This window comes from Panthera tigris, chromosome A1, assembly GCF_018350195.1.
Source record: "Panthera tigris isolate Pti1 chromosome A1, P.tigris_Pti1_mat1.1, whole genome shotgun sequence".
In the NCBI taxonomy this organism is placed as follows: domain Eukaryota; kingdom Metazoa; phylum Chordata; class Mammalia; order Carnivora; family Felidae; genus Panthera; species Panthera tigris.
Window position 1 is genome coordinate 94493237 of NC_056660.1, and position 24481 is coordinate 94517717.

General features: G+C 40.4%; 1 protein-coding gene across 1 annotated transcript in view; it reads left to right on the forward strand.

Annotated features, from left to right (window-relative positions):
* Positions 1-3359: 3359 nt before the first annotated feature.
* The window catches only part of LOC102965809, a 39194-nt gene continuing 18072 nt past the window's right edge, over positions 3360-24481 (forward strand). Inside the window, exons 1-3 of the mRNA XM_042956234.1 lie at positions 3360-3391; positions 5373-5624; positions 7441-7629. Of these exons, the coding sequence (XP_042812168.1) occupies positions 3375-3391; positions 5373-5624; positions 7441-7629 (458 nt within the window). The 5' untranslated portion in view covers positions 3360-3374. The remainder of the gene's footprint in view (positions 3392-5372; positions 5625-7440; positions 7630-24481) is intronic.

Here is a 24481-nt window from a genome sequence, read left to right on the forward strand (position 1 = left end):
AACCCTTTATCAGATATGTCATTTGCAAATATCTTCTCCCATTCCATAAGTTGCCTTTTAGTTTTATTAGTTGTTCCATTCATTTGCACAAGTTTATTTTAATGTAGTCCCAGTGGTTATATTTACTTTTTTTTCCCTTGTCTTGGGAGACCTATCTAGAAAAATGTTGCTATGACTGATGCCAGAGACCTTACTGCCTATGCTCTCTTGTAGGATTTTTATGGTTTCAGATCTCATATTTAGATCTTTAGTCCATTTTGAGTTTATTGTTGTGTATAGCATAAGAAAGTGGTCCAGTTTCATTCTTTTGCAATCTGCTGTCCAGTTTTCCCTACACCATTTGTTGAGGAGATGTTTTTCCCCCCCATTGGATATTCTTTCCTGCTTTGTCAAAGATTAACTGACCATGTAAGTGTGGATTTATTTCTGGTTTTTCTATTCTCTTGCATTGATCTTTTGTCTATTTATGTGTCAGTACCATAGTATTTTGATTACTATAGCTTTGTAATATAACTTGAAGTCTGAAATTGTGATGCCTCCAGCTTTGCTTTTCTTTTTCAAGATTGCTTTGGCTATTTGGGGTCTTTTGTGGTTCCATATAAACTTTAAGATTGTTCTAGCTCTGTGAAAAATGCTATTGGTATTTTAAGGGATTTCATTAAATGTATAGATTGCTTTGTGTACTATATGCATTTTAACAATATTTGTTCTTCTGATATGTGAGCATGGAATGTCTTTCCATTTCTTCGTGTCTTCTTCAGTTCTGTCATAAATGTTTTATAGTTTTCAGAGTACAGGTCTTTCGCCTCGGTTAGGTTTATTCCTAGGTATCTTATTATTTTTAGTGCAATTATATATGGTATTGTTTTCTTAATTTCTCTTTCTGCTGCTTCACTATTAGTATATGGAAATGAAATAGATTTCGGGGCGCCTGGGTGGCTCAGTCTGTTAAGCGTCCGACCTTGGCTCCGGTCATGATCTTGTGGTCCCTGAGTTCGAGCCCCATGTCGGGCTCTGTGCTGACAGCTCAGAGCCTGGAGCCCGCTTCGGATTCTGTGTCTCCCTCTTTCTCTCTCCTCCCCCCGCCTCATGCTCTGTCTCTCTCTTCTCAAAAATAAATAAACGTTAAAAAAAAATAAAAAAAAAAAAAGAAATGGAATAGATTTCTTCACAGTGATTTTGTATCCTGCACTTTTACTGAATTCACTTGTCAGTTGTAGTAATTTTTTGGTAGAGTCTTTCAGGTTTTCTGTATGTCAGTTAATTGCTATATTTAGCTGTTATTTAGTTAATTGCTATATTTAGTGTGTTCTATGCTGGGACATCCAGGTTACAAAAGTGTCTACTTGAAAAGGTGGGGCCTCAAAAAGTCTAATTTTCTTTCTGTGGAATCCTATCTTTGAGAAGAGAGTAATTGCCCTATAATTAAATAATTACTCCCTATTTCATCAGCTAAGACTAAATATGTATTCTACATTTTACTAAAGAATCATATATTTTATTATTTCACAAGCTTCTCTGTACAAGTTTTAAATAGAACATTTATTGTGCAGAGAGGGTGAATGTTTTATAGGGGAAAACTATTTCTAGTTCTCTACTTACTTTCCCATTGTCCCTATTAACTGTGTCTCTTTCTCTCTCTCTCTCTCTCTCTCTCTCTCTCTCTCTCTCTCTCTCTCGCTTTCCAGTGTCTCTTAAGGGAAAATGATTTGCCATTCCATTTGATCAATTATAAGATATTGGTTGTCATCATACTATACATAGAAAACTCTAAAGGCTCCACTAAAAAACTCCTAGAAGAAATAAATTGATTCAGTAAAGTTGCAGAATATAAAGTTAATAGCCAGACATTGGTAGTGTTTCTATACACTAATAACAAAAGTAGCAGAAAGAGAAATTAAGAAAACAATTCCATTTATAATTGTACCAAAAATAATAAGATACCTAGGACTAAATTTAACCAAGGAGGCGAAAGAACCCTACTCTGAAAACTATAAAACATTGATGACAGAATTTGAAGAAGACACAAACAGAAAGATATTCCATGTTTGTGGATTGGAAGGGTTCATAATTGTACAGTGTCCAGACTACTACCCAAATCGATCTATAGGTTTGATGTAATCCCTACCAAAATACCAACAGCATATTTCACAGAACTAGAAAAAAATAATCCTAAAATTTATATAGAACCACAAAAGACCCAGAATAGCCAAAGCAGTCTTGAGAAAGAAAAACAAAATTGGTGGTATCACAATTCGAGATTTGAAGATATACTACAAAGCTGTAGTAATCAAAGCAGTATGGTACTGGCACAAACATAGACACATAGATCAATGGAACAGAATAGATCCCAGAAATAAACCCATGCTTATATGGTCAATTACTCTGTGTCAAGGGAGGCAAGAATATACAGTGGGAAAAACAGTTTCTTCAACAAATGGTGTTGGGAAAACTGGACAGCTCCCTGCAAAGGAATGAAACATTCTTACACCATACACAAAAATAAACCAAAATGGCTTAAGACCTAAATGTGAGACCTGAAACCACAAAACTCCTGGAAGAGAAAATAGGCAATAATTTCTCTGACATCAGCCATAGCAGTATTTTTCTATATATGTCTCCTGAAACAAGGGAAACAAAAGCAAAAATAAACTGTTGAGACACATAAAAATAAAAAGCTTTTGTATGGTGAAGAAAACCATCAAGAAAAGAGGCAAGCTACTAAATGGAAGAAGATAGTTGCAAATGATATATCTGATAATGGGTCAATATCCAAAATATATATAAAGAGCTTATATAACTAAATACCAAAATCACAGTCTGGTTAAAAAATGAGCAGAAGACCTGAATAGACATTTTCCCAAAGAAGACATCCAGATGGCCAACAGACACATGAAAAGATGCTCAACATCACTTATTATCAGGGAAATGCAAGTCAAAATGACCATAAAATATCACCTTACACCTGTCAGAATGGCTAAAATAAAAAAAGACAAGAAGTTAACAAGTGTTGGTGAGGATTTGGAGAAAAAGGACTTGTGCTCTTGTGCACTTTGGAGAAAAGGACTTGTGCACTGTTGGTAGGAATGCAAATTGATGTATCCACTGTGGAAAACAGTAGGGAGGTTCCTCGAAAAATTAAAATAAAAATACTGTATTCAATAATTCCATTACTGGATATTTATCCAAAGAAAACAGAAACACTAATTCAAAAACGTATTTGCACCCCTATGTCTATTGCAGCATTACTTACAACAGCCAAGAAAGAGAAACAACCCAAGTGTCCGATCAATAGATGAATGGGTAAAGAAGGTGTAGAACAATGGAATATTGCTCAGCATTAAAAAGGATGAAATTGCGCCATTTGTGCCAGCATGGATGGACCTAGAAGGTATCAGTCTAAGTAAATATGTCAGGCTGAGAAAGACAAATACCAGATGACTCCACGCGTATGCAGAATCCAGGAAAAAAAAAAAAAGCAGAATCAGACCTATAAATACAGAGAACAAATGAATGGTTGCCAGAGGGGAGAAGGGCTGGGGGATGGGCAAAATGAGCGAAGGGGAGTGGGAGATACAGGCTTCCTATTATGGAATGGATAAGTCACGGTAATAAAAGGCACAGCATAGGGAGCACAGCGGTATTGTAAAGGCATTGTGTGGTGACAGATGGTGACTACACTTGTGAGCGTAACGTAACGTATAAAGAAGTTGAACACCATGTTGTACACCTGAAACTAACATAAAATTGTGTGTCAACAGTACCGAAATCAAGTTTTTTCTAAAAATTAAAAAAAGGAAACACTGTTGGCCATGTTTACCAGCGAACAGAGTAATGTAAAGAGACCATGTCTGTGCATGGTAATCCTCTCCTGGTACTCTTGCACTCCTTGCTTTCAGTTCATGGGTTGGAATTATCAGTGGAACCAGGAATCCCTCGGGGCCTAGCCATCTTTCTCTACCTTAGTAAAATGCTGTTGTTTTAGTTACATGCCATATAGTTGGCAGGAGCTAGTGATACTGTAGAATTTGAGGTGAAGCAGAGTGTATAGGGGAGGGGGGGGGGGCGTTCTTAAGTCTTAAGAGTGAGCCATGTGCTCTGATCCAACTATATGAAGCTCAGAAGAGTAATAATAAAGTCTCACTCTGCTTCCCATTTGCTATCAGTTTTTCTGTATGCAGCTCCCTTGGGAACATCAAAAGTTGAGGAGTGATTGACAGGACAAGATTTGGGCACTTGGAGTTCTCTATTCAAGTGCCATTGAATGCAATCACAATTTTCTCTGTGTCCCTTGTAGCTTTTCTTAACAGATCTTTTCAGTGGTAAACATGTTAGAGGGCTATGGACAAAAATATCAAAGGCATCGTTTATACCTTTCAATTCTCAAGTAGACACTGAGTAAGAGAAGTCTTTAAAATCAATGACTGATTCTCAAGGCAGAAGACCAGCTTGACACTCTTAACCCTCCATTCTAAATAAACAAAATACCCCCTTCTCTGAAAACAGGGGAAACATTGCTGAGTCCCTTTCAATTGGCTACCCACCTGCCACAACAGAGCAGTGAGACCAGTTCCCTACAGGGAGGAAATGGACCTCACCCTCACCTTCCTCTACACTTCTGAGAACTTGAACTTCAACCTCTCCCTTCACTTCCCTAGGAAGCCAAGGAGGATTGTAACTCTGGTAGCCTGATGTGATTCTGTCTTTTTACCATTTGCTGAATTTGTGGAAGGAAAAGAACAACTGAAAACAGTGCTCCCTCTCTTTCCAGACTAAGTGTTGATAGTGTAGCACAGCCAAAGAGGAAACCGAGAAAAAGAGTGGATGAGATATCAACCGACTGATCAGGTTACCTTTGTGTGGTACAGAAGACCAACCCACTTCAGGGCCACCTCTGTGCCTCCTTTTCTAAATGTGTTCCCTTATCTGCAAGTAGATCTCATTCACATTATATGAAACTCACAGGATTTGCTTCAGGCAGGGGAATGAATGAATGAAAGACTTCTTCCATATGTTAGTTTCACCCTGCAGCATTGAACCCACCCTCCTGTGTATCAAAAGCAGAGCAAACTGATTCTGCAATGCCAAGTTGTTTCTGCCTCAGACAATTAACCAGCACCATGCCGAAATCTATCTAAGGGCTTACTGGTTGAACTTCATCCACAAAATGTGTCCTAGGCTGGGCAAAACACACACACACACACACACACACACACACACACACACACACAACACCCAAATTCTAATTGCATCAGTGATGTTTAGTTTTAAAAAGCATTCAATGCTTCAGTTTCCTGCAGGGATCTCTGAAATGTCCCAGGATATGTTTGAGACTAATTAAACGTGCTTGCCTTTTTCTACTTCTCCTTCAGGACTGCCTTTATGGGAGAGGAGAGCCAAATGGCAGGAGGTTTCTCTCCTAGACCAATCAGCATGTCCACAGGTTTTGCCCCCTCCAGCCACAGCTTGCTTCCAGCTCTCTCCCTACCTGAATCAACAGCAGTGCCAGGACGAGCAGGGTGGAGGCTGCGGATGCCCAGGAACTTACCCTTCATACAGAGTGAGACTCTTCTGACCGAGAGCTGTATCCACGATGCCCAGACAGAACCACGGTGTATTGTGCTGTGAGATTTCTGCTGCAAAAATTCAATAAGTTGTTTTGCATATATACCCATATTTCTTCATTGATTTAATAAAAGGTGGGGGGAGGGGCACCTGAGTGGCTCAGTCAGTTAAGTGGCTGACTCTTGATCTCACCTCAGGTCGTGATCTCACAGTTCATGAGTTCAAGCCCCCCATCAGGTTCTGAGCTGATATCACAGAGCCTACTTGGAATTATGTCTCTCCTTCTCTGCCCCTCCCCTGCTTGTGTGCTTGCTTGCTCACTCTCTCTCAAAATAAATAAACTTAAAAAAAAAAAAAAAGGAAGGGAGGGAGTAATAAGAATAAGGAATGGACAAAGATTTTTGTCTGTTTTTTAAAGACATATATTTAAGGAACAATTGATTTTGATAGCCTCGTGATTATCACACTCAAATAGGATACTGTACAAGACCTTAGCTGGGCAACTCTGTTTGCTCATTTATTCATAAATGAATAACGTATAAATGAATACGTTATTCACCCACTTCGTAATCGGTCAGCAAGTGAGGTCCTACTGGAACTCCTGTTTTGCTTGAGTATCAGGATCTACAATGAAGGCATCACCCCAGGTCCCCAGGAAGAGGCTGGTCAGGAGGCTAGGAGGCTCTCCTCAGCAATGCCTCCGGCAGCTTTCTGGTGGTAGGAAGAAAGGTGGGGAAACATGAGAGAGATTCACTTGCAAGGAGCCGACCCCTTCGTGGGTCAGATACAGCATGGCCTGCAGCTTCCACACCTCAGTTAATCAGACTCTGGGGCGCCTGGGTGACTCAGTCAGTTAAGCGTCTGACTATTGGTTTCCTCACAGTTCATGGGTTTGAGCCCTGCGTCAGGCTCCCTGCTGACAGTGTGGAGCCTGCTTGGGATTCTGTCTGTCTCTCTCTCTCTCTCTCTCTCTCTCTCTCTCTCTCTGAAGTGAGTCTGTTGGGATTCTGTCTCTCTCTCTCTCTACCCCTCCCCTGCTTGCTCTCTACCTTTCTCTCTCAAGAATAAATGAATAAACATTAAAAAAAAAATCCTTAAAAGAGATTCTCAATAAATAAGTGAAACATATAGTTCTGGTAACAAAGACCAATTAACCACCTGCTTCGTGCCTAGAGCGCTAGCTGCCAGCAATTCAAAATACATAAGACAGGGTCTCAGGGTCTCATCGCCGAGGCCTTAACACCAGGTGGCACATCACCCAGCTTGTTGGGGCAGCAAATGTAACACTGAGCACAGCTAACATGGCAGGGACCCGCCGGAAATGTGTACCACTTTACGCTCTACAGAGCCCTTTCACGCTGCTTATTGGAGCCTCACAGTATTGGAGCCTCACAGCCAAGACACCCAAGTTTCAGGTGCACTCAGAAGGTCTGACCCCCACCCCCCAGCGTAGGGCCCTTTTGATAGCAATTCTGCCTCTCAGCTCTGAATGTCCTCTTCAATAGCTGCTCCGAAAATAATGGTTGGAATCCCTTTAACGTCTTCTTTACAGTGATCACAGGTTAAGCTTTCTTGGTGGAGGCCGCTGGAGGAACAGAGCAGGAGGAAGAGGCTTCTCCTGTGGGTTCTGCCAGCGGCCCCATCAGTCACACCTGTGAACGTGAAGACATCTGGTGGCGCTCTGCCCCAGCCAGAGGCCCAGGGTACTCAGTCCCCTAGTGACCCTGCAGTGCTGCCCTCACACTTCCCCACGGTTCTTTCAACACAGACACTGCATGCGGTAGGTCCTCTGCCCAGACTGTGACCTTCAGCCTCTCCACATGCCCACTCACGCGAGCCATGGCTCCCTCTGCTCATACGCCCCTTCCCCCTCAGGTCTGCCCTCGCCACATGGACACCAGGTGTGTCATGCCTCCTCGAAACATCTGGTCACTGGCTGTGGCTTACCTACCTCTCAGAAGGTTGCTTCCTGCTCTCCCAGGAACTGTGGACCAGCTCTGGCCTGGCCCATCCCACACACTTCTCTTCCATCCGACAGACTTCAACTCTACCTTCTTCAACCAGGTACGGGACTTTGGGTACTCTCTCTCAGCCCTATGGTACCCTATAAAGCTCTCTTTTATAGTTACTGTTTTGTCATTAGGTAATAATTCTTTATGTTAAGCTTCCCTTATTTAAATAGTTGTATAGTGTCTGTCTCCTGATTGGACCCTGACTGATGTCCTAACTGTTGGTGTGGAGTCGCAGACAAAGCAAAGGACGTGGAGTTTCTTACGGGCAGGGATCTTTTCGTATGTCTTTGACCAGTGCAAGCATTTCCTACTTTGATGCCTGGTACATAGAAGGTCCTGAATAAGGACTGAGTAACGGAGCATAATTTAAATTAATTTTTACACTCCTGTTTGATTGGAAGTGATAGCAGCCCACAGAGAAAGCCAGTGTGCAGGAAGGAGTCAGGAATTCATTTATGTATGTGATTTTTCATTCATTTGTTCAGTAAAGTTGATCGTTGTTTATTTTTTGTTTAGATGATCTGTCCATTGCTGTGAGTGGAGAGTTAAAGTCCCCTACTATTATTGTATTATTTCGATGAGTTCCTTTATGTTTGTTATTGTTTTATATATTTGGGTTCTTTCATGTTGGGTGCCTAAATATTTACAATTGTTAGGTCTTCTTGCACTAGTGAAGTTGATCAAATGCCAGGTGGGAGCAACAGCATTGGCCTTCCACTGGGAGGCCAAGTAAATTGTTGTTACTAGAAGACAAGCTAAAGGAGCATTCTGGATACAACATGGAAAGATTCAGAAGGAGCTAGGGAAATTCCAAGTGTGGTCTAACCACTTGTGAGGTTCAGAGAAAATAAGTGACTTATCTAAGGTCATTTGGCCTCTAATGGGCAGCACCAGGAATAGAAAGCTAGTCTCATGGGGTGCCTGGGTGGCTCAGTCGGTTAAGCATCCAACTTTGGCTCAGGTCATGATCTCGCGGTTTGTGGGTTCAAGCCCCACGTCGGGCTCTGTGCTAACAGCTCAGAGCCTGGAGCCTGCTTCGGATTCTGTGTCTCCCTCTCTCCCTGCCCCTCCCCTGCTTGTGCTCTGTCTCTCTTTGCCTCTCAACAATAAATAAATGTTAAATTTTTTTTTAATAAAAATAAAAAGAAGAAAGCTAGTCTCATGATCCTCAGTCCAAATCATTACCGTTAATTACATTGTATTGCTTCTTCAAGTTGGGCAGAAAGAGGTGGTGATAGAAACTGCCATCTCCGAAAGTGGGGGAAAATACCCCAAAACATAGTTATCCCTTACCTAGTATTCAAAAGAGTCTTTTGGGGAATCCAAGAAATTCCTCTGCCAATGCTATTACCTTTGGGAAATCAGTTAGAAGTCTGTCAAATATGTTGAATTTTGGGGCACCTGGGTGGCTCAGTCAGTTAAGTGTCCGACTTCAGACCAGGTCATGATCTCACAGTCTGTGAGTTCCAGCCCCGCGTTGGGCTCTGTGCTGACAGCTCAGAGCCTGGAGCCTGCTTCGGATTCTGTGTCTCCCTCTTTCTCTGCCCCTCCCCCCTTCACGCTCTGTCTCTGTTTCTGAAAAATGAATATACCTTGAACAAAAATTTATTTTAAATATATGTTGAACTTTGGGTTTCATGATCATTAAGGTAATTGAGCACTTGTTAACTCCCAGCATCCCAGGCTTGTGGGGCAAAGCACAGTCCTCCCTGCCCTACCCTCCTCAAAGCATCACTGGTGACCCCACACCCTCACATAACTCCCCTCTATCACTCGTCTCTAATGTCTGTGGCTTCATCGTGCTCATAATTTTCCTTTATCATGTTGGTTTACTTAGCAGGACATTTTGCTATTTCCGATCAGATGTTTCCCAGGGAGCCGAGGCCCATCTTACTTAATGGAAGAGAGCCAACACAGCCTGTTCCACACACTTCTCTGCAGCTTTCCCAAAAGCATGACTTCTAGCTTGAATCCTACAATAAACGTATGGGCATATGTGACACACTGTGTGTCGTTAATTTCTCATCAACAGATGGGTCACAATATGAGCCAAGGGGGAGTGTGGATGTAGCAAGAGCTGTGTGTGCTAAGTCAAGCCATGTTTAGAATGTCTTTGTTGGCTGTCATTGGGAAGAAGCCCATGCTGATTAATTGATTTGGGATGTGCATACGCTTCTATGGCGGGAAGCAAGAGGCACTGGGTGCAGAGAAAATAAGCCTGCCTGGGAGTGGCCTGGGAGAGGCCAGATGCTCCACAAGGGGTTCCGGTAAAACGAGAGCTGCACTTTGCAGGCTGGCCCTGACTGGAGATGCACCTTATTTGAGGGTTGCAGGTGCATGGACATAAAATCTCTCACTGGGAAATCTGCTCCAGTGAGGATGGCTCTGTTGACCTGGCCCAGTGAAGTCAATGAAGAAGGACGCTGCTAGGATTTGGAAAGGCTTAGGCTGTGCACTCCCTGGCCGGGGCTTGCTCTAAGAGCCAGTACTGAGGCACTTCCTGGCCTGATGGTTTTCTTTGAAGCCACTGCGTGGCTCCCTCCCCCAGCCCCCTCTCTCAGTCTTTGCATTGGTACCATTCTAAGATCTGAGGTTTCCTCTGGAAATATGCTTCTTTTACCCATGTCTTACTCGTCCATCCAAGAGGCACTGTGCTAGACTCTGGGAGTACAGCAGCTCTAGCTGGTTAGCTACCACCTCGTCACACTCTCCTAGCACCTAGCATAGGGTGCTGTAAACAGAGACATTCAGAATAGTGGACTCCTAGAGCTGGGATGTCACTGTGTTTGAAGGAAAGCAGTCCCAAGGCGTTGGCAGACCTTGTTCCATTACCATGCATCACCCAGATGCACAAGCCCCGGCTGTCTCTCTGCAAACTAAACAAAACAAAACAAAACAAAAACTGGGGTGCCTGGGTGGCTCCGTCGGTGAAGCATCCAACTCGATCTCAGCTCAGGTCATCATCTCACCGTTTGTGAGTTTGAGCCCCACGTCGGGCTCTGTGCTGACAGTGCAGAGCCTGCTGGGGATTTTCTCTCTCCCTCTCTCTGCCCCCCCCCCCACTGCCACCACCACTCTCTCTGTCATTCTGTCAAAATAAATAAACTTTAAAAAATAACGAAGACAGACACCAAAACCTAGAATTTATTTTTTATTTTTACTTACATATGTTGAGATTCAGTTTACATACAAAGAAGTATACTCATTTTTATTTATACATTTCACTAAGTTTTGACACACATATAGATGGAATCACGTAATCACCATCACAGTTAAGATACAGAACATTTTCACCTCCTAAGAGATCCCATGTATTCCTTTGCACTCAGTATCTTCCAGCTGTGGCCCCAGGCAACCACTGATTTATTTCCTGTCTTTGTAGATTGGTTTTGCCTATCCTAGAATCTTATGTAAATGGGAACTATACAGTGTGTATACTATGGCTTCATTTGTTCACCATATTTTTAAGACGTATTTATATGCAATATTTGTTCCTTTTTATAGCTGAAGAATATGCCATAGAATGCTTAGGCCGCAAAACGTTTATCTGTTTGTCAGTTGATGGGTCCTTGGATTATTTCCAGTTTGGGGTCTATTATGAGTTAAGCCGATCTGAACATTTGTGTCTGTCTTTCGTTTTGATTTTTCTTATGGAAATGCCTGGGAAGTAATGAGTTGTATGGAAAATATTTAACTTCTAAGAAGTTGCCAAACTGTTTTCCAAAGTAGTTGTAGCACGTTATGTTCCCACCATTCATCTATGAAGGCTCTTACTGATTCACATCGTCCGACACTTGGTATTGTCAGTCTTTCCAATTTTAGCTTTTCTAGATGGGGGTAGTGGTTTTAATTTGCACTTCCGTGATGACTAATGCTATTGAGCAATTTCTCTGTGCTTCTTGGCCATCCATATATCTTGAGAACTGTCCTTTCACATATATTGCTTTTTTTTTTTTATCATGCTGATTGTCTTCTTAATGTTGATTTATAACAGTTCTTTATATTTTCTGGAAATAACTCCACTATCAGTTATATTTACTGTATATATTTTTCCTTGTCAGTGGCTTGCCTTGTAAAAGCAGAGTGTTTAATTTTGAAAAAGTCTACTCTTAGCAATTCTTTTCTGTTGTGGTTCATGCTCTCCGTGTCCTAAGAAATCTTTTCCTTCCTCACATTCACACACATTTTTTTTTCCTGTATTTGCTTTTAAACATAAAAGCTAAAACTATAATTCATTTTATTTTTTTATTTTTATTTTTTTTTTCAAAAAAAATTTTTTTTAATGTTTATTTATTTCTGAGACAGAGAGAGACAGAGCATGAGTGGGGGAGGGGCAGAGAGAGAGGGAGACACAGAATCCTAAGCAGGCTCTGGGCTCCGAGCTGCCAGCACACAGCCTGATATGGGGCTCTAACCCACAAACTGTGAGATCATGACCTGAGCCAAAGTCAGTCGCTCAACCTACTGAGCCACCCAGGTGCCCCAAATTATAATTCATTTTAAAGTAATTTATGGAGCGCCTAGGTGGCTCACTTGGTTAGGTGTCCGACTTCGGCTCAGGTCATGATCTCCTGGTTCATGGGTTCGAGGCCCGTGTCGGGCTCTGTGCTGACAGTTCAGAGCCTGGAGCCTGCTTCCAAGTCTGTGTCTCCCTCCCTCTTTCTCTGCCCCTCCCTGCTCACACTCTGTCTCTTGGAAATAAATTTTAAAATGTTTTAAAGAAGTAAAGTAATTTTGATAAAGGGTGTGAGGTAAAGGCCAAGGTCCATTTTTTTTTTTTTCTAAATAGATAACCAGTTAGCTGGCATTGTCATTGAAAAGAGCATCTTTTCCTGAATCATCTTGGTACCTTTGTCAGTATCATTTGACCATTGGTTATGAGGGTCTATTTTGGACTCCTTACATGGTCCCATATCCTTACACTGAACCTACACTATTTAATAACTTTAGCTATATAGTGATCATGAAGTAAACTTCATTATAATTTTTCAAGATTGATTAGGATATTCTAGATCCTTTGTATTTCTTTCTAAATTTTAGAATTAACTTCTCAGTTGGAAAGGAAAAAAAAAAGCCTATGTAATTTTGACTGAGACTGCATTTAACCTATAGATCAATTTGGAAAGAATTCACATCTTAACAGTGAATTTCCAGTTGTTTAATTATTTAATTTCTCTCAACAATGTTTTGTCATTTTCAGTGCCCAAGTCTTATACTTGTTTTTTATTACGTTTATCTCGTGGGGTTTCCGTTTTTAATGCTATGTAAAATGGCATTTTTTATATTTTACCTTCTAATTGTTCACTGCTAGTATCTAAAAATACAACTGACATTTGTGTTTTAATCTTGTTTCCTGTGAACTTGATAAACTCATTTCTTAATTCTGGTAGCTTTTTGAGGGTCCCTTTGGATTTTCTTCCCCTGGGATCATGCAGTCTGAGGAAAATGATGATTTTACTTCTTCGTTTCTTACATCTATGCAATTTTTTTCTCATTGCACTAAGAGGGCCCCTCGGGATAGTATTAAATCGAAGTGATGAGAACAAATAATATTGCTGTGTTCCCTATCTTAGAAGGAAAGCAAGGCTTTTTGTTGTTGTTGTTGTAATTCTAGTTAGTTAACATACAGTATTATATTAGTTTCAGGTGTACAGTATAGTGATTCAGCACTTGCATACATCATCCAGGGCTTATCACAAGTGCCCTCCTTAATCCCCATCACAAGTCTTTTTTAAGTTTTTGGGGTATGTCTCCATGAGACTGAGAAAGTTCTTAGATTGCGGGGACTTTTTATCATGATGGAGTGTTGGATTTTGACAAGAGGAAAATGTTTTTGTTGTTCCCTTATTCTATTAATATGATGGATGACACAGACTGATTTTTGAATATTCAACCACACTTATATTCCTGGGACTCAATCCAAATTTATCACTATATATTGTGCTGGATTATCATTTTTTTTTTAGTGTTGTTAGACTTGACCATAAAGCCATGTGAGTTTCATTTGTGGCAAACGATTTAATGACACACTTAGTTACTTTATGTTTTTGAATTGTCTTTAAGTCAACTTTGCTCATTTCTTTCTTTAAAGGACTTGTCCATTTCCTCCAAACTGTTGACTTGATGGCCATAATGTTATTCGTAAGAATTCCTTGGCAGGTGTTCAATATCTGTAGGGTCTGCAGTGGATATTCAGCTTTTATTTCTAACACTGGTAATTTATGTCATCTCGTCTTTTTCTTGATATGAATATGATATCATCTGAAGATATTCAGATCATATTCATATTCATATCTCATATCATATCATTTCATCTGAAGATGAAAGCTTATCAACTTTATAGATCTTTTTAAAAACCCCGCTTTTAATTAATATATTTTCTCTATTATTTTTCTGTTTTCAATCTCATTGATTTCTACACTAATATTTATTAGTATTCTTCTTTTCTCTACCTCTTCAGATATAATCTATTTGTCTTTCTCTTGGTCCTTAAGATGAAAGGTTAGGTTAGCCCTTGTAGATGCTGTTTCATAATACATAAGCATATAATACTATATATTTCTCTATAAGCACTGCATTAACTGTGTCTCACAAATTTGACACATTTTGTTTTGATTTTCATTCAATTTAAATTTTTCACATTTTCCTTAGGAATTCCTTTTTCACCTCTGGATTATTCAGGAGTGTAATGTTTAATTTTTCATACATTTGGGGCTTCCCCCCCAATTTTTTTTGTTATTATTTTTTAGCTGAATTCTGGCATGGGCCACAAATATTCTTTGGATGTTTTCTATTCTTGTATAAGTATATAAAAATCTGATAGGCCACAAAACTTGTGGCCAATCTCCAAGATTGGCGATCTTGGAGAATATTCTGCATTTGAGAAGAATGTGCATTTTTCATTACTGGATGGAATGTCCTATAAATGTCCTATAAATGTCATATAGGACAAGTTGGCTGATAGTTGTTTAGATCAGATACTCTTATGATTTCTGCATACTTGTTCTCTCAGTTACCAAGGGAGGAGTGTTGAAGTCTCCAACTACAATTGTGGATTTGCATATTTCTTCCCTCAGGTCTATCAGTTTTTACCTTATTTGTTTTGAAAACTCTGAGGTTAAGCACGTACACATTTAGGATTGTTGTGTCATCTTGAAGAATTGACCCCTTTATCATCATGTAGACCTCCTCTTTATCTCTGATTTCATTCCTTGTTGCAAAGTCTACTTCATCTGAAATTGAAATAGCAAATATAATCCAGGTTTTTTGTTGTTTAATGTTTATCATATGTCTTTCTCCATTGTTTACTTTTAATGTATCTGTATCTTTATATTTAAAGTGGGTTTCTTGAGGTCATAAGTTTGGTATGCTTTTCCACCCACCCCCGCATCTGACATTCTCTGTCCTTTAGCTAATGTTTTCAGAGGACTCATATTTATTGTGATCACTGATGTTGTTGGATTAAAATAATTTGTTCTTTATTTCTTTTTCTTCTGCATTTAACTTCTTCTTCTCTGTATTTAACTGTGCGTTTTTTTTATTCCATTTTATCTGCTCTATTGACTTATTTATGTAGAATTTTAATGGTTTTCCTTGGGTTTACAGTACACATTAAAATTTTTTTTTTCATGTTTATTTATTTTTGAAAGAGATAGAGAGACAGAGAATGAATGGTGGAAGGGCTGAGAGAGACAGAGACACAATCTGAAGCTGGCTCCAGGCTCTGAGCTGTCAGCACAGAGTCTGATACAGGGCTTGAACCCACCAGCCATGAGATCATGACCTGAGCCAAAGTCTGACACTTAACCTACTGAGCCACCCAGGCGTCCTACAATATATACTTTTTTCATGTTTGTTTATTTTTGAGAGAGAGAGAGAGAGAGAGAGCATGTTCATGAGTAGAGGAGGAGCCAAGAGAGAAACAGGGAGAGAATCCCAAGCATACTCTGCACTGTCAGTGCAGACCCTGACAAAGGGCTTGAATTCACAAACCGTGAGATCATAACCTGAGCCAAAATCAAGTCAGATGCTTACCCAACTGAACCACCCAGGCACCTCTACAATATACATTTTTAAAGTAATCTGAATCTACAGTCAAATCATATAGTAATTTATGTGTGGTTTAAGGACCTTCTAACATACCAGCAATGCCTCCCATTCATCATTTGTGCTATTGTTATTATATGTTTTACTTCTAGATAAGATGTAAGTATATAATACATTGTTCCTATTTTGCTCTAAATTGTCAGTTGTCTTGTAGAACAGTTTAAAATTAAGCAAGGTCAAATATTTCATTTTCTCTTCATTTTTTTGTATAAAAGTAAATTTCTGACCTCTGTCATCTTTATTCTCCCTGAAGAACTTGATGGAACATTTTTTTGTAGAAGGCAGTGAATTCCCTCAGTTCCCCAGTTTTTGTTTTGTCTGAGAGAATCTTTATTTCTCCTCCATGTAAAAGGATATTTCCACTTCATATAGCATTCTAGGTTGACAGTGTTTTTCTTTCAGCCCATTTAAGATCTCTCTTCCTTGTCTTCTTGCTTGGATGGCTACTGATAAGATATTGACTCTAATTTTTATACTTGTTCTCTTATTGATAATGTGTCTTTTTTTTTTTCTGACTGCCTTCAAGATTTTCTTTTTGTCTTTGGTTCTCAGCAGTGTGTTGTGATATGTTTACCTAGGTTTTTTGGGTTGTTTTTGTTTTAATCCTTCTTGGTGTTCTCTGAGTTTCTTGGATCTGGGTTTGGTGTCTGTCATTAATTTTGGAAATTTTCCAGCCATTGTTTCTTCAAGTATTTATTTGAGTCCATTCTCTACTTTCCTAGGGATTCTAATTTTGCACATGTCAGGCCATTTGATAGTGTTCCACATCTCTTTGATGTGTTTTCTAATTCTTTTTTTTTTCTAATCTCTTTCCTTTTTGCTTTCAATTTGCATAAATTCTACTGACTCTTCTTCAAGTTCACTGACATTTTTTTTTTCTCCATCGTCTGTGTTATTTGTACTGATGAGCCTATTAGAGGCATTCTTTATCTCTTTACTGTGTTTTTTATTTCCTACGCTTCCATTTATTCTTTCTTATGGTTTGCATTTCTCTGTTGAAATAACCTATCTGACTTTGTATATTGTTTACCTTTTTCATTATAGCATTTAATATTGTTAATCATAACTGTTTTCAGTATCCTGTGTGATAGTTCCAACATCCGTGTCATAGTTGAGTCTGTCTCTGATCATTACTTTATCTCTTGTACAGTGTGAAGGTTCATCACGTGTCTGTGATGAATGAAACATTGCCGAATTTTTTATTTGCCTCAGGTTTCAGTAGAGCTCAGAATGACACTATTGCTGATCTTATCTTTATTTAAAATTTTGATATTTTCTTCATTGTGAAAACACTGTATTACTTTTGAATTTTTGAATATTGCATTAAATATTATATATCTTGATTGCAGCTTCCCCTTAAATTTTGTTACTGAGGTCAGTGCCTCACTTGGCTACCCTAGTGCAGGACTTCTGTTTTCTATATCTGAAGCTAAAAACATTGAAATTTTAATAAATTACATTGAAATGAGTAACCCTAATGTCTACGCAGAGGGATTTTAGGATGAAAGGCCTTCTGGAATTTTCTATTTTAGACAAAAAGCAGTAAAGCATACGCTTCACCTGAGCACTTAGCCTGGGGAGATGTGTCTCACTGACTTTTGACAGAAGGGGTTTAGGTAGCTGTACTCATGGCCTCACAGAGGTTTATTCCACTCTATAGAAGTCAGGGGCTCCCATAACCTAGCAGGGAAAACTGAGGTAGGTGCAGCCTAATAGTTCTAAAGATTATTAGCTCTCATCTGAATGCCAAAAGGATTCTGGGGCTTTTTCTCTGTAAGAAAAAGTAACCAGTGCTGACCAGGTCCTGCTGTTGAGGAGGACCAATACATAAAAGAACCACCACCTTGTAACCAAGTGACAGTGTCTGGGGCTTAAAAAGGTACCACTTTAAGAGAAAGTGTTTATCCTAACACCTTCCCAGCCCCCTCCAGTGAGGGAAGCCAGGAGGAAGAAATGGGACTTCAGTATCTACTTTCCATGACCTTCATGAGGTCACCAGGCCCTACCTGTATTGTAGGACTCACACAGAGGGGTCGGAAGGCCCTTGTGACTATGTTCTCCCAACCTCAGGAGGTCACATTTTGAACAGGAACATATGCAGCCACTTACGTGGCTGTTTTCCTTTAGCTGTGACTCTCACTGTGCTCTTACCCCCACCCCATCCCCACCCCCCACACACCCACACATACACTATAATTCTTTGCATGAGAAAATAGAAAATATAAATAATAATAAAATTTTTTTCTGTGTCAGTGCTGGTGAGGTAACTGAAAACTGAGCCACCTCCTTAGAGACCCAGGGAGTGCATCCCAGGACAAAAAGGCCAAAAGTCTGCTCATAACTGGATCAAGCATTCCATAAATGTTGTGGCTCTAGGTACTGTTCTAGATAAAATCACTCTCCCCTCCCTCTCGCCTCTCAGGGTCAAATGGCAAGACACTTTGGGTCCAAAACACAGGCTGCATGATTAGACGTTTTAGGAAGCATATTAAGATTTCCTTTCTATTGAAGTGTCATTCTTCATCATTCAAAGCTTTAAGTTACTGGGGCAAGCTTTCTAAAGCCTGATGAATCTTTCCTGTGCTTCAGACCTGATGACTATGCCCAGGGGAGTGGTGACGCCAGTGGTGGACAAATAGGCACAAAGCTTAGACTTTTCCTAGCAATTAGGTAAGCTATTATAAAGCATTTTCTAGAAACTTCTAAAAAGAATCAGGATATGTTTTCAGAAATAGGTAGTTTTGGGGGTGCCTGGGTGGTTTAGTTGGTGAAGCATCTGACTCTTGGTTTCAGCTCAGGTCATGATCTCATGGTTTGTGAGATTGAGCTCTGTACTGGTGGCATGGAGCCTCCCTGGGATTCTCTCTCTCCTTCTCTCTCTTCCCTTCCCCTGCTCCCTCTCTCTGTGTCTCTCTCTCACTCTCTCAAGTAAATAAATAAAATTAAAAAAATTTTTTAAAGAAAAAGATAGTGTTCCCTGGGAAGAGCATGCTAGAGCAAAATTCAATATAGCCCCCAGGGAAATGTTAAGAACTCTTTTGACCACACATGACTGTTAACATACGTTACTTACCTCAGTGCCTCCTAAACTTTTTCTCACGTGATCTTATGCACAGAAAATACTTGCTCAGCACATTGGAGTAGATCATAGAGGAGTTTTGAACCCTTAAGTAGACTGCTTGCAGCCTGAAAAATTGGAAAGATGTTTGTGTCAGTGGGAAAGAGCTATATCCGTGAAAATATAGGGAGTTTACACCTCAGTGAAATACATAGGGATCTGGTTAGTGGTCAGGTACCTACCAAACAAGTTGATGAACCTTAGGTCCTGTTACGTTGAAGAGGGCACATCATGCTTGGTGGGCTCATTTGGATTCTACAGGCAGAATTTTTCTTGTTGGAGTGGCAGCTTTGCCCATTTAGCAATAACCTGATTAAGATCTTTTGATGATCTAGTAAGTGAAAATATTTTGCTAGCCTACTAAGTAATCGAAAATAAAATTCCACTTTATGAAGACAGAATTAGTTTGCTAAAATTAAAAGTTTCTAGATTTTCATATTTCAAAAATCGCAATAAGTTCATTAAAGGTGAATCCATCAGTATCCCTCTCTTTGTCTGTCTGTCCCTCTTTCTCCCCTGAGCACATGTTTTTTTCTGCTTAATGAATAATCTAGCCTTCACTTGCCAGGGGATTTTTATTCACTTAGTGTTTTCTTTATTTTTGAGAGAGCGAGCAAGAGAGCGAGCAGGAGAGAACAAGTGCAGGCGGAGCAGGGGCAGAGAGAGAAGGAGACAGAAGATCTGAAGCAGAGCTGGAACTCACGCATTATGAGATCATGACCTGAGCCAAAGCCAGATGCTCAACCGACTGAGCCACCCAGGCACACCAACCATGTGATGTTTAAAAAGCTGCAAGGTTCGAGTAGGTCCTAAGGAAAGAAAGGGCACTCCAGTGAGTCTAGAAACCAGCGCTAGTGACCCAGCAGATTCCAAGAGCTTTTGGTATCTGTAGCAACTTGAATGTCATATAAAGTCGGCGTGGCCAGTAAGACTCTGGAGCAAAAAGCCTTTGACAGGCAACTGCTCTCCTTTTAGATGTAGCTGTCGGCTCTTTGCTTGGCTCTGGTGAATGTTGGACATGCGGCGCTAAGCGACCATATGATCCAAACCACCCCAGCATGAATGCTATCTTCTCTCCCTGTCTGTAATGATGAGCCAGCTAAGAAGCATTCCATTATGGGGTAGAAGTAATGTTTATGAGACCAGCTACCTGAGGGGGAGAATTTTAAATTCAGGTGTAATTACAGATGGTTGTGCCTGAAATGTTGGCAGCTGGAAACACTGGAAAGTTCAGCGGCAGTATCCTGGTCCCACTCAAGGTGCCTTGAAAGATGGAAAGGCAGGAAAATCTTCCCAGTAGGCAGAACTTCTTGGTCAGTACATATTATTGTCCATTTGTTGGAAAGTAAATGTGGCCTGAGCCCAGGAACACAGTCAGTGCTGATTCCAGCAAGAATCTACACAAGGATTGGGGCACCTGGGTGGCTCAGTCGGTTAGGCGGCTGACTTCGGCTCAGGTCATGATCTCACGGTCCGTGAGTTCAAGCCCCGCGTCGGGCTCTGTGCTGACAGCTCAGAGCCCGGAGCCTGTTTCAGATTCTGTGTCTCCCTCTCTCTCTGACCCTCCCCCGTTCATGCTCTGTCTCTCTCTGTCTCAAAAATAAATAAACGTTAAAAAAAAAAAAAAAGAATCTACACAAGGATCAAAAACAATTGGTGTTCCTACTTTATATGTGTGAAGTATATGAAGGTCCTGGTAGCCACATAGCCACTGTCTATCTAGATAGATAGACAGCCTGAGGGACTCCTAGACAGGATTTAGAGGTTTTACCCTTTACAGGTGACAGGTAGCGGGAAAAAATATGTCCTTGGAGAATTGGGGTGACATCACTGAATTTTTCTCCAAAAATCGCAAATGAATTTTAGGTCCACTCCACAAGCATTTATTAAAGCAAGCACTTACCTGGTTCAGACACTGTGCTTACTACTGGAGATCTGGCAGGACCCAAATAATGATGCGTGTCCCAGGATTCAGTGGGATAGCTCCCTCCCACAGTCTGGGAACTGAAATTCAAATATTTGTTTCGAGGAGCCCAGATATCTGCTTCACATTTATGTACTGCTGGGGTAAGAGATTGGCTTGTTCATAAATACAGAAAGCCAGATGGTGGTGAAACACAGTAGGGGGTTGAGAAATGAGGAATGAATTAATGACTAAAACTATTCCTAAGCCCTCTTTCCCCAAATAGTGGCAGCTAAAGCCATAAAACAGTCCCAATGGGCTCCTGCTAATGATGAGATCCTGTGATAATCCCAAAAGCCCCACTTGAGGCATGATTCTGAGCCCATTCTGACTTTAAGAGGTGAAACATAGAGGATCATACTAATTAATAATCAAGCTGCATACTGTTAGGCCTGTGGTGGGTGGTGGCTTCCTTCTGAATCTAGTTCTTTAAGTTTTAGCTACAGGCTCCTTCCAGCTCTCCCCAGCGTATATGAGGCATTAATCAGTCAAAGACTTGGGCTAAATTAACACACAGAATTACAATGGGATTCTCTCTGGCTTTCTCCTTTCTAACATGCCCCCTTTTTCTTCTTTGATGGCTATCCTTGTCCCAGGCTTCTTTCTCTGCTTCTGACAGACAATAAGCTGGTGGATTTTCCTACCAAAGCATTAGTGACCTGACATTGTTGCCACCACATCTGTGGCTCCCTTCAGGGTAGTGACAAAAACAAGACGCTCATTCTGTGCTGATCACTTTTCTAAATTTCAGCTCCCTTCCATAATTAGCCTGTGTTTTTCTTTTTCTTTTTTATTTTTTTTAATTTTTTTTAACGTTTTATTTATTTTTGAGAGAAGGAGAGACAGAGCGTGAACAGGGGAGGGTCAGAGAGAGGGAGACACAGAATCTGAAGCAGGCTCCAGGCTCTGAGCTGTCAGCACAGAGCCCGACGCAGGGTTCGAACTCACGGGCCGCGAGATCATGACCTGAGCCGAAGTCGGCCGCTTAACCGACTGAGCCACCCAGGCGCCCCAGCCTGTGTTTTTCAATCTCCAGAGTCTTAAGGTAATTTTTCCCCATTTTGAATTTTTTTTTCTAGGGGTTATAGCTGTTATTTGAAGGAGCATAGGTTTTTGTTTTTTTGTTTTTTTTTTTTTAGGAGTACACTCCTTCTAAACCAGAAGCAGAACCTCAATCATATTTTGCAGGTTTAGGATGTCAGTTTGACTCTTTTTATTTTTGTTTATTTATTTATTTATTGTTTCAGGTTTTTAAATTCTAGTTAGTTAACATATAGTGTTCTCTTGGTTTTAGTAGAATTTAGTGATTCATCACTTACATATAACACCCAGTGCTCACTGTTGTATTGATTCTTTTTAAATATAGATACAAGTTCTCTGTTGCAGTGATTCACTTTTTCCATTCAGAAGTTCTATCCATTTTTCTGTTTTATTTTTCTGTGAATCTTATTTATTTTCAAGACCTTGTCTGCAAACTTTTCCTCTCTGGTTCATTTCTCAGTCTGCTTTTACTAACTGTTTTATCTCTTGATTATTAGTTTCTTTCCTCCTTAACTTTAGTTTTATTTTGTTGTCCACTGGACATTGTGGATTTTTAAACTTTTTAGAGGCTTCAAATTATGTTTTCTTTCACGAGAGTTGATCCTCCATTTCCTTTATGAGGCTTACAGAGTGGGGAGTGATGACTTAGTCAGAGACTCAGCTAAGAAAATGCTTAGCTGCAATTTTTGTCAAGTCTCAGTCTACCTCTGGTTCATCCCTGCTCTAGGGTATAGTCGTCCAAGTCTGTCCTGACGTGGCCACTAGGTACACCCATCTTGGTAACAATTCTGCAACTCTAGCCTTTGTCTTCTCATCACTGTGAGACTACCCCAAAGCCCATTCTGCTTTTCACAGATTTTCTACTTAGCTTTTTAAAGCTCACAGTCGGTGTAGCTTCAGAATTTGGCAGGTGTTTTTAGGGAAAAAACTGGAAGTGTAGTGAGGTCACGCAGGTTTCTAGCCCTGTGAGATGGCTAAAAAATTCTGATTTTTCTCATTCTGCTTTTTGGCCAAAATCAACAAATGCCTGAGGAGATAAAGTGGCTATACAGGATCAGTTCACTTCTCTTCATTTTGTCTCCAGAACGTTGGTCTCTGCTATCCCCTCAGATATCTCTATACAAATGACTTCTAGAAAGAAAAATGGTGTGGCTTTTTGTTACGGGGTTTATCTGTTATCAGTGGGAGCCTTAGTATGTCATAAGCCAGAAGCCAGTCTACGGGAAAAAGTGATAGATGTATAAATAAAACAAGAGAAACCTAAACAGACCAGTTATGATAATATGCCACGAACAAAGGAATATGATTCACTCTGACCTCTGTACTCACTCTCCACAGCCAAAACGAGAAACAAAACACAGAGAAAGAGAGAACAGTTTCAAAAACATACCATCCAGTCTCATGCCCTACATTAACACAGGCTATTCCCCTGCTGGAAATACCCTAATTCACAACCAAGACACGAGGACAGGTAAAAACAATAAGACTTCACATTTTGGCCATAATGGTAAAGGATGAGTCCGTCTGGGAAGATTTGTCTTTGAAAAGGGGAGCTCCATCTGGGTCCATTTTGCTTCTCTTGACCACCATTTCAGCAAGGAAAGGGGGAGAGGCATATTTCTTCTCAGAGAGGGGGGCTCCCCTGGGTTCCACAACTGACGATACATCACATGTGCTGAGCCCCTGCTCTGTCCAGCAGTGCACTAGACACTGTAAACTCAGGGGTAAAATGAAGTCCAAATCTCTGCTCCGGAGGAGCTCCCAGTGTCTCGTCACAGCTTTTTCTGCATGTTTGAGAGCCTCGCTAGCAGTTGCTAAGGGACAAGCTTTAGTAATGTGCTCAATGAGATGTCTTTTGTTTCTCCTTCCTGCCTGTATCTTCTGCCAACTTTATATCTCTCCAATTAATGCCAAACCAGGCAGAAAGTTGTAAGCCAAAGAAATGAGAAAGGCTTGTGCTTCTCATAGCTTGAAACTGACCCCATAGTCCACTCTCCTCTGCTAAACACATTAATGCCATTCTCAAAGCTTTGCCACTGGGTTGAAAATGGAAAAAAAAAAATCTTTTATAGGGATTTTTATATCAACCAGATCCAATCATGCCTGGGTCCTTTTTTGATAAGGCAAATGGGGAGATTACTATCTAATGATCTCTAGCCAGTAATAGTTAAACTCTGAATTTGGATTTGAATAAAACGTTAACACTCCTGGCATGCAAAGATTATAGAAATGTAAATTGTATCATAAGAAACAGTCCCCATTGCATAGCTTAAAAAATACCAAATTCTACTTGCAATTATTGCCAGAGACTTAAAAATTAAGTTTGCTTCCCTGGAGAAGTTTAACTTTCAGAATGGTTACTTCCATTATCTACCCATCCAAAATTATTCAGTTGATTTAATCCCCTCAAAATTAGGGGATTTTCACCATGGGATTTAGCCAGGGGATTTTTTCCAGCCCTGCTGATACCAACATTTAAAGTGATTATGTATAATCTATTTCCTTTCCACTATTTCATCTCAGAAAATACGATTTCCCCAATTTTTCTCTCTTCAGCAGAAAAGAAATCAGGACTGGGTATGCTATCAGAATTCAGCCCTATGCCATTTATTGGACAGAATGGCTTTAAGAATTGCTGCTGAGATCTCTCTGGCAATGGATTGTCTTTCCAAAATC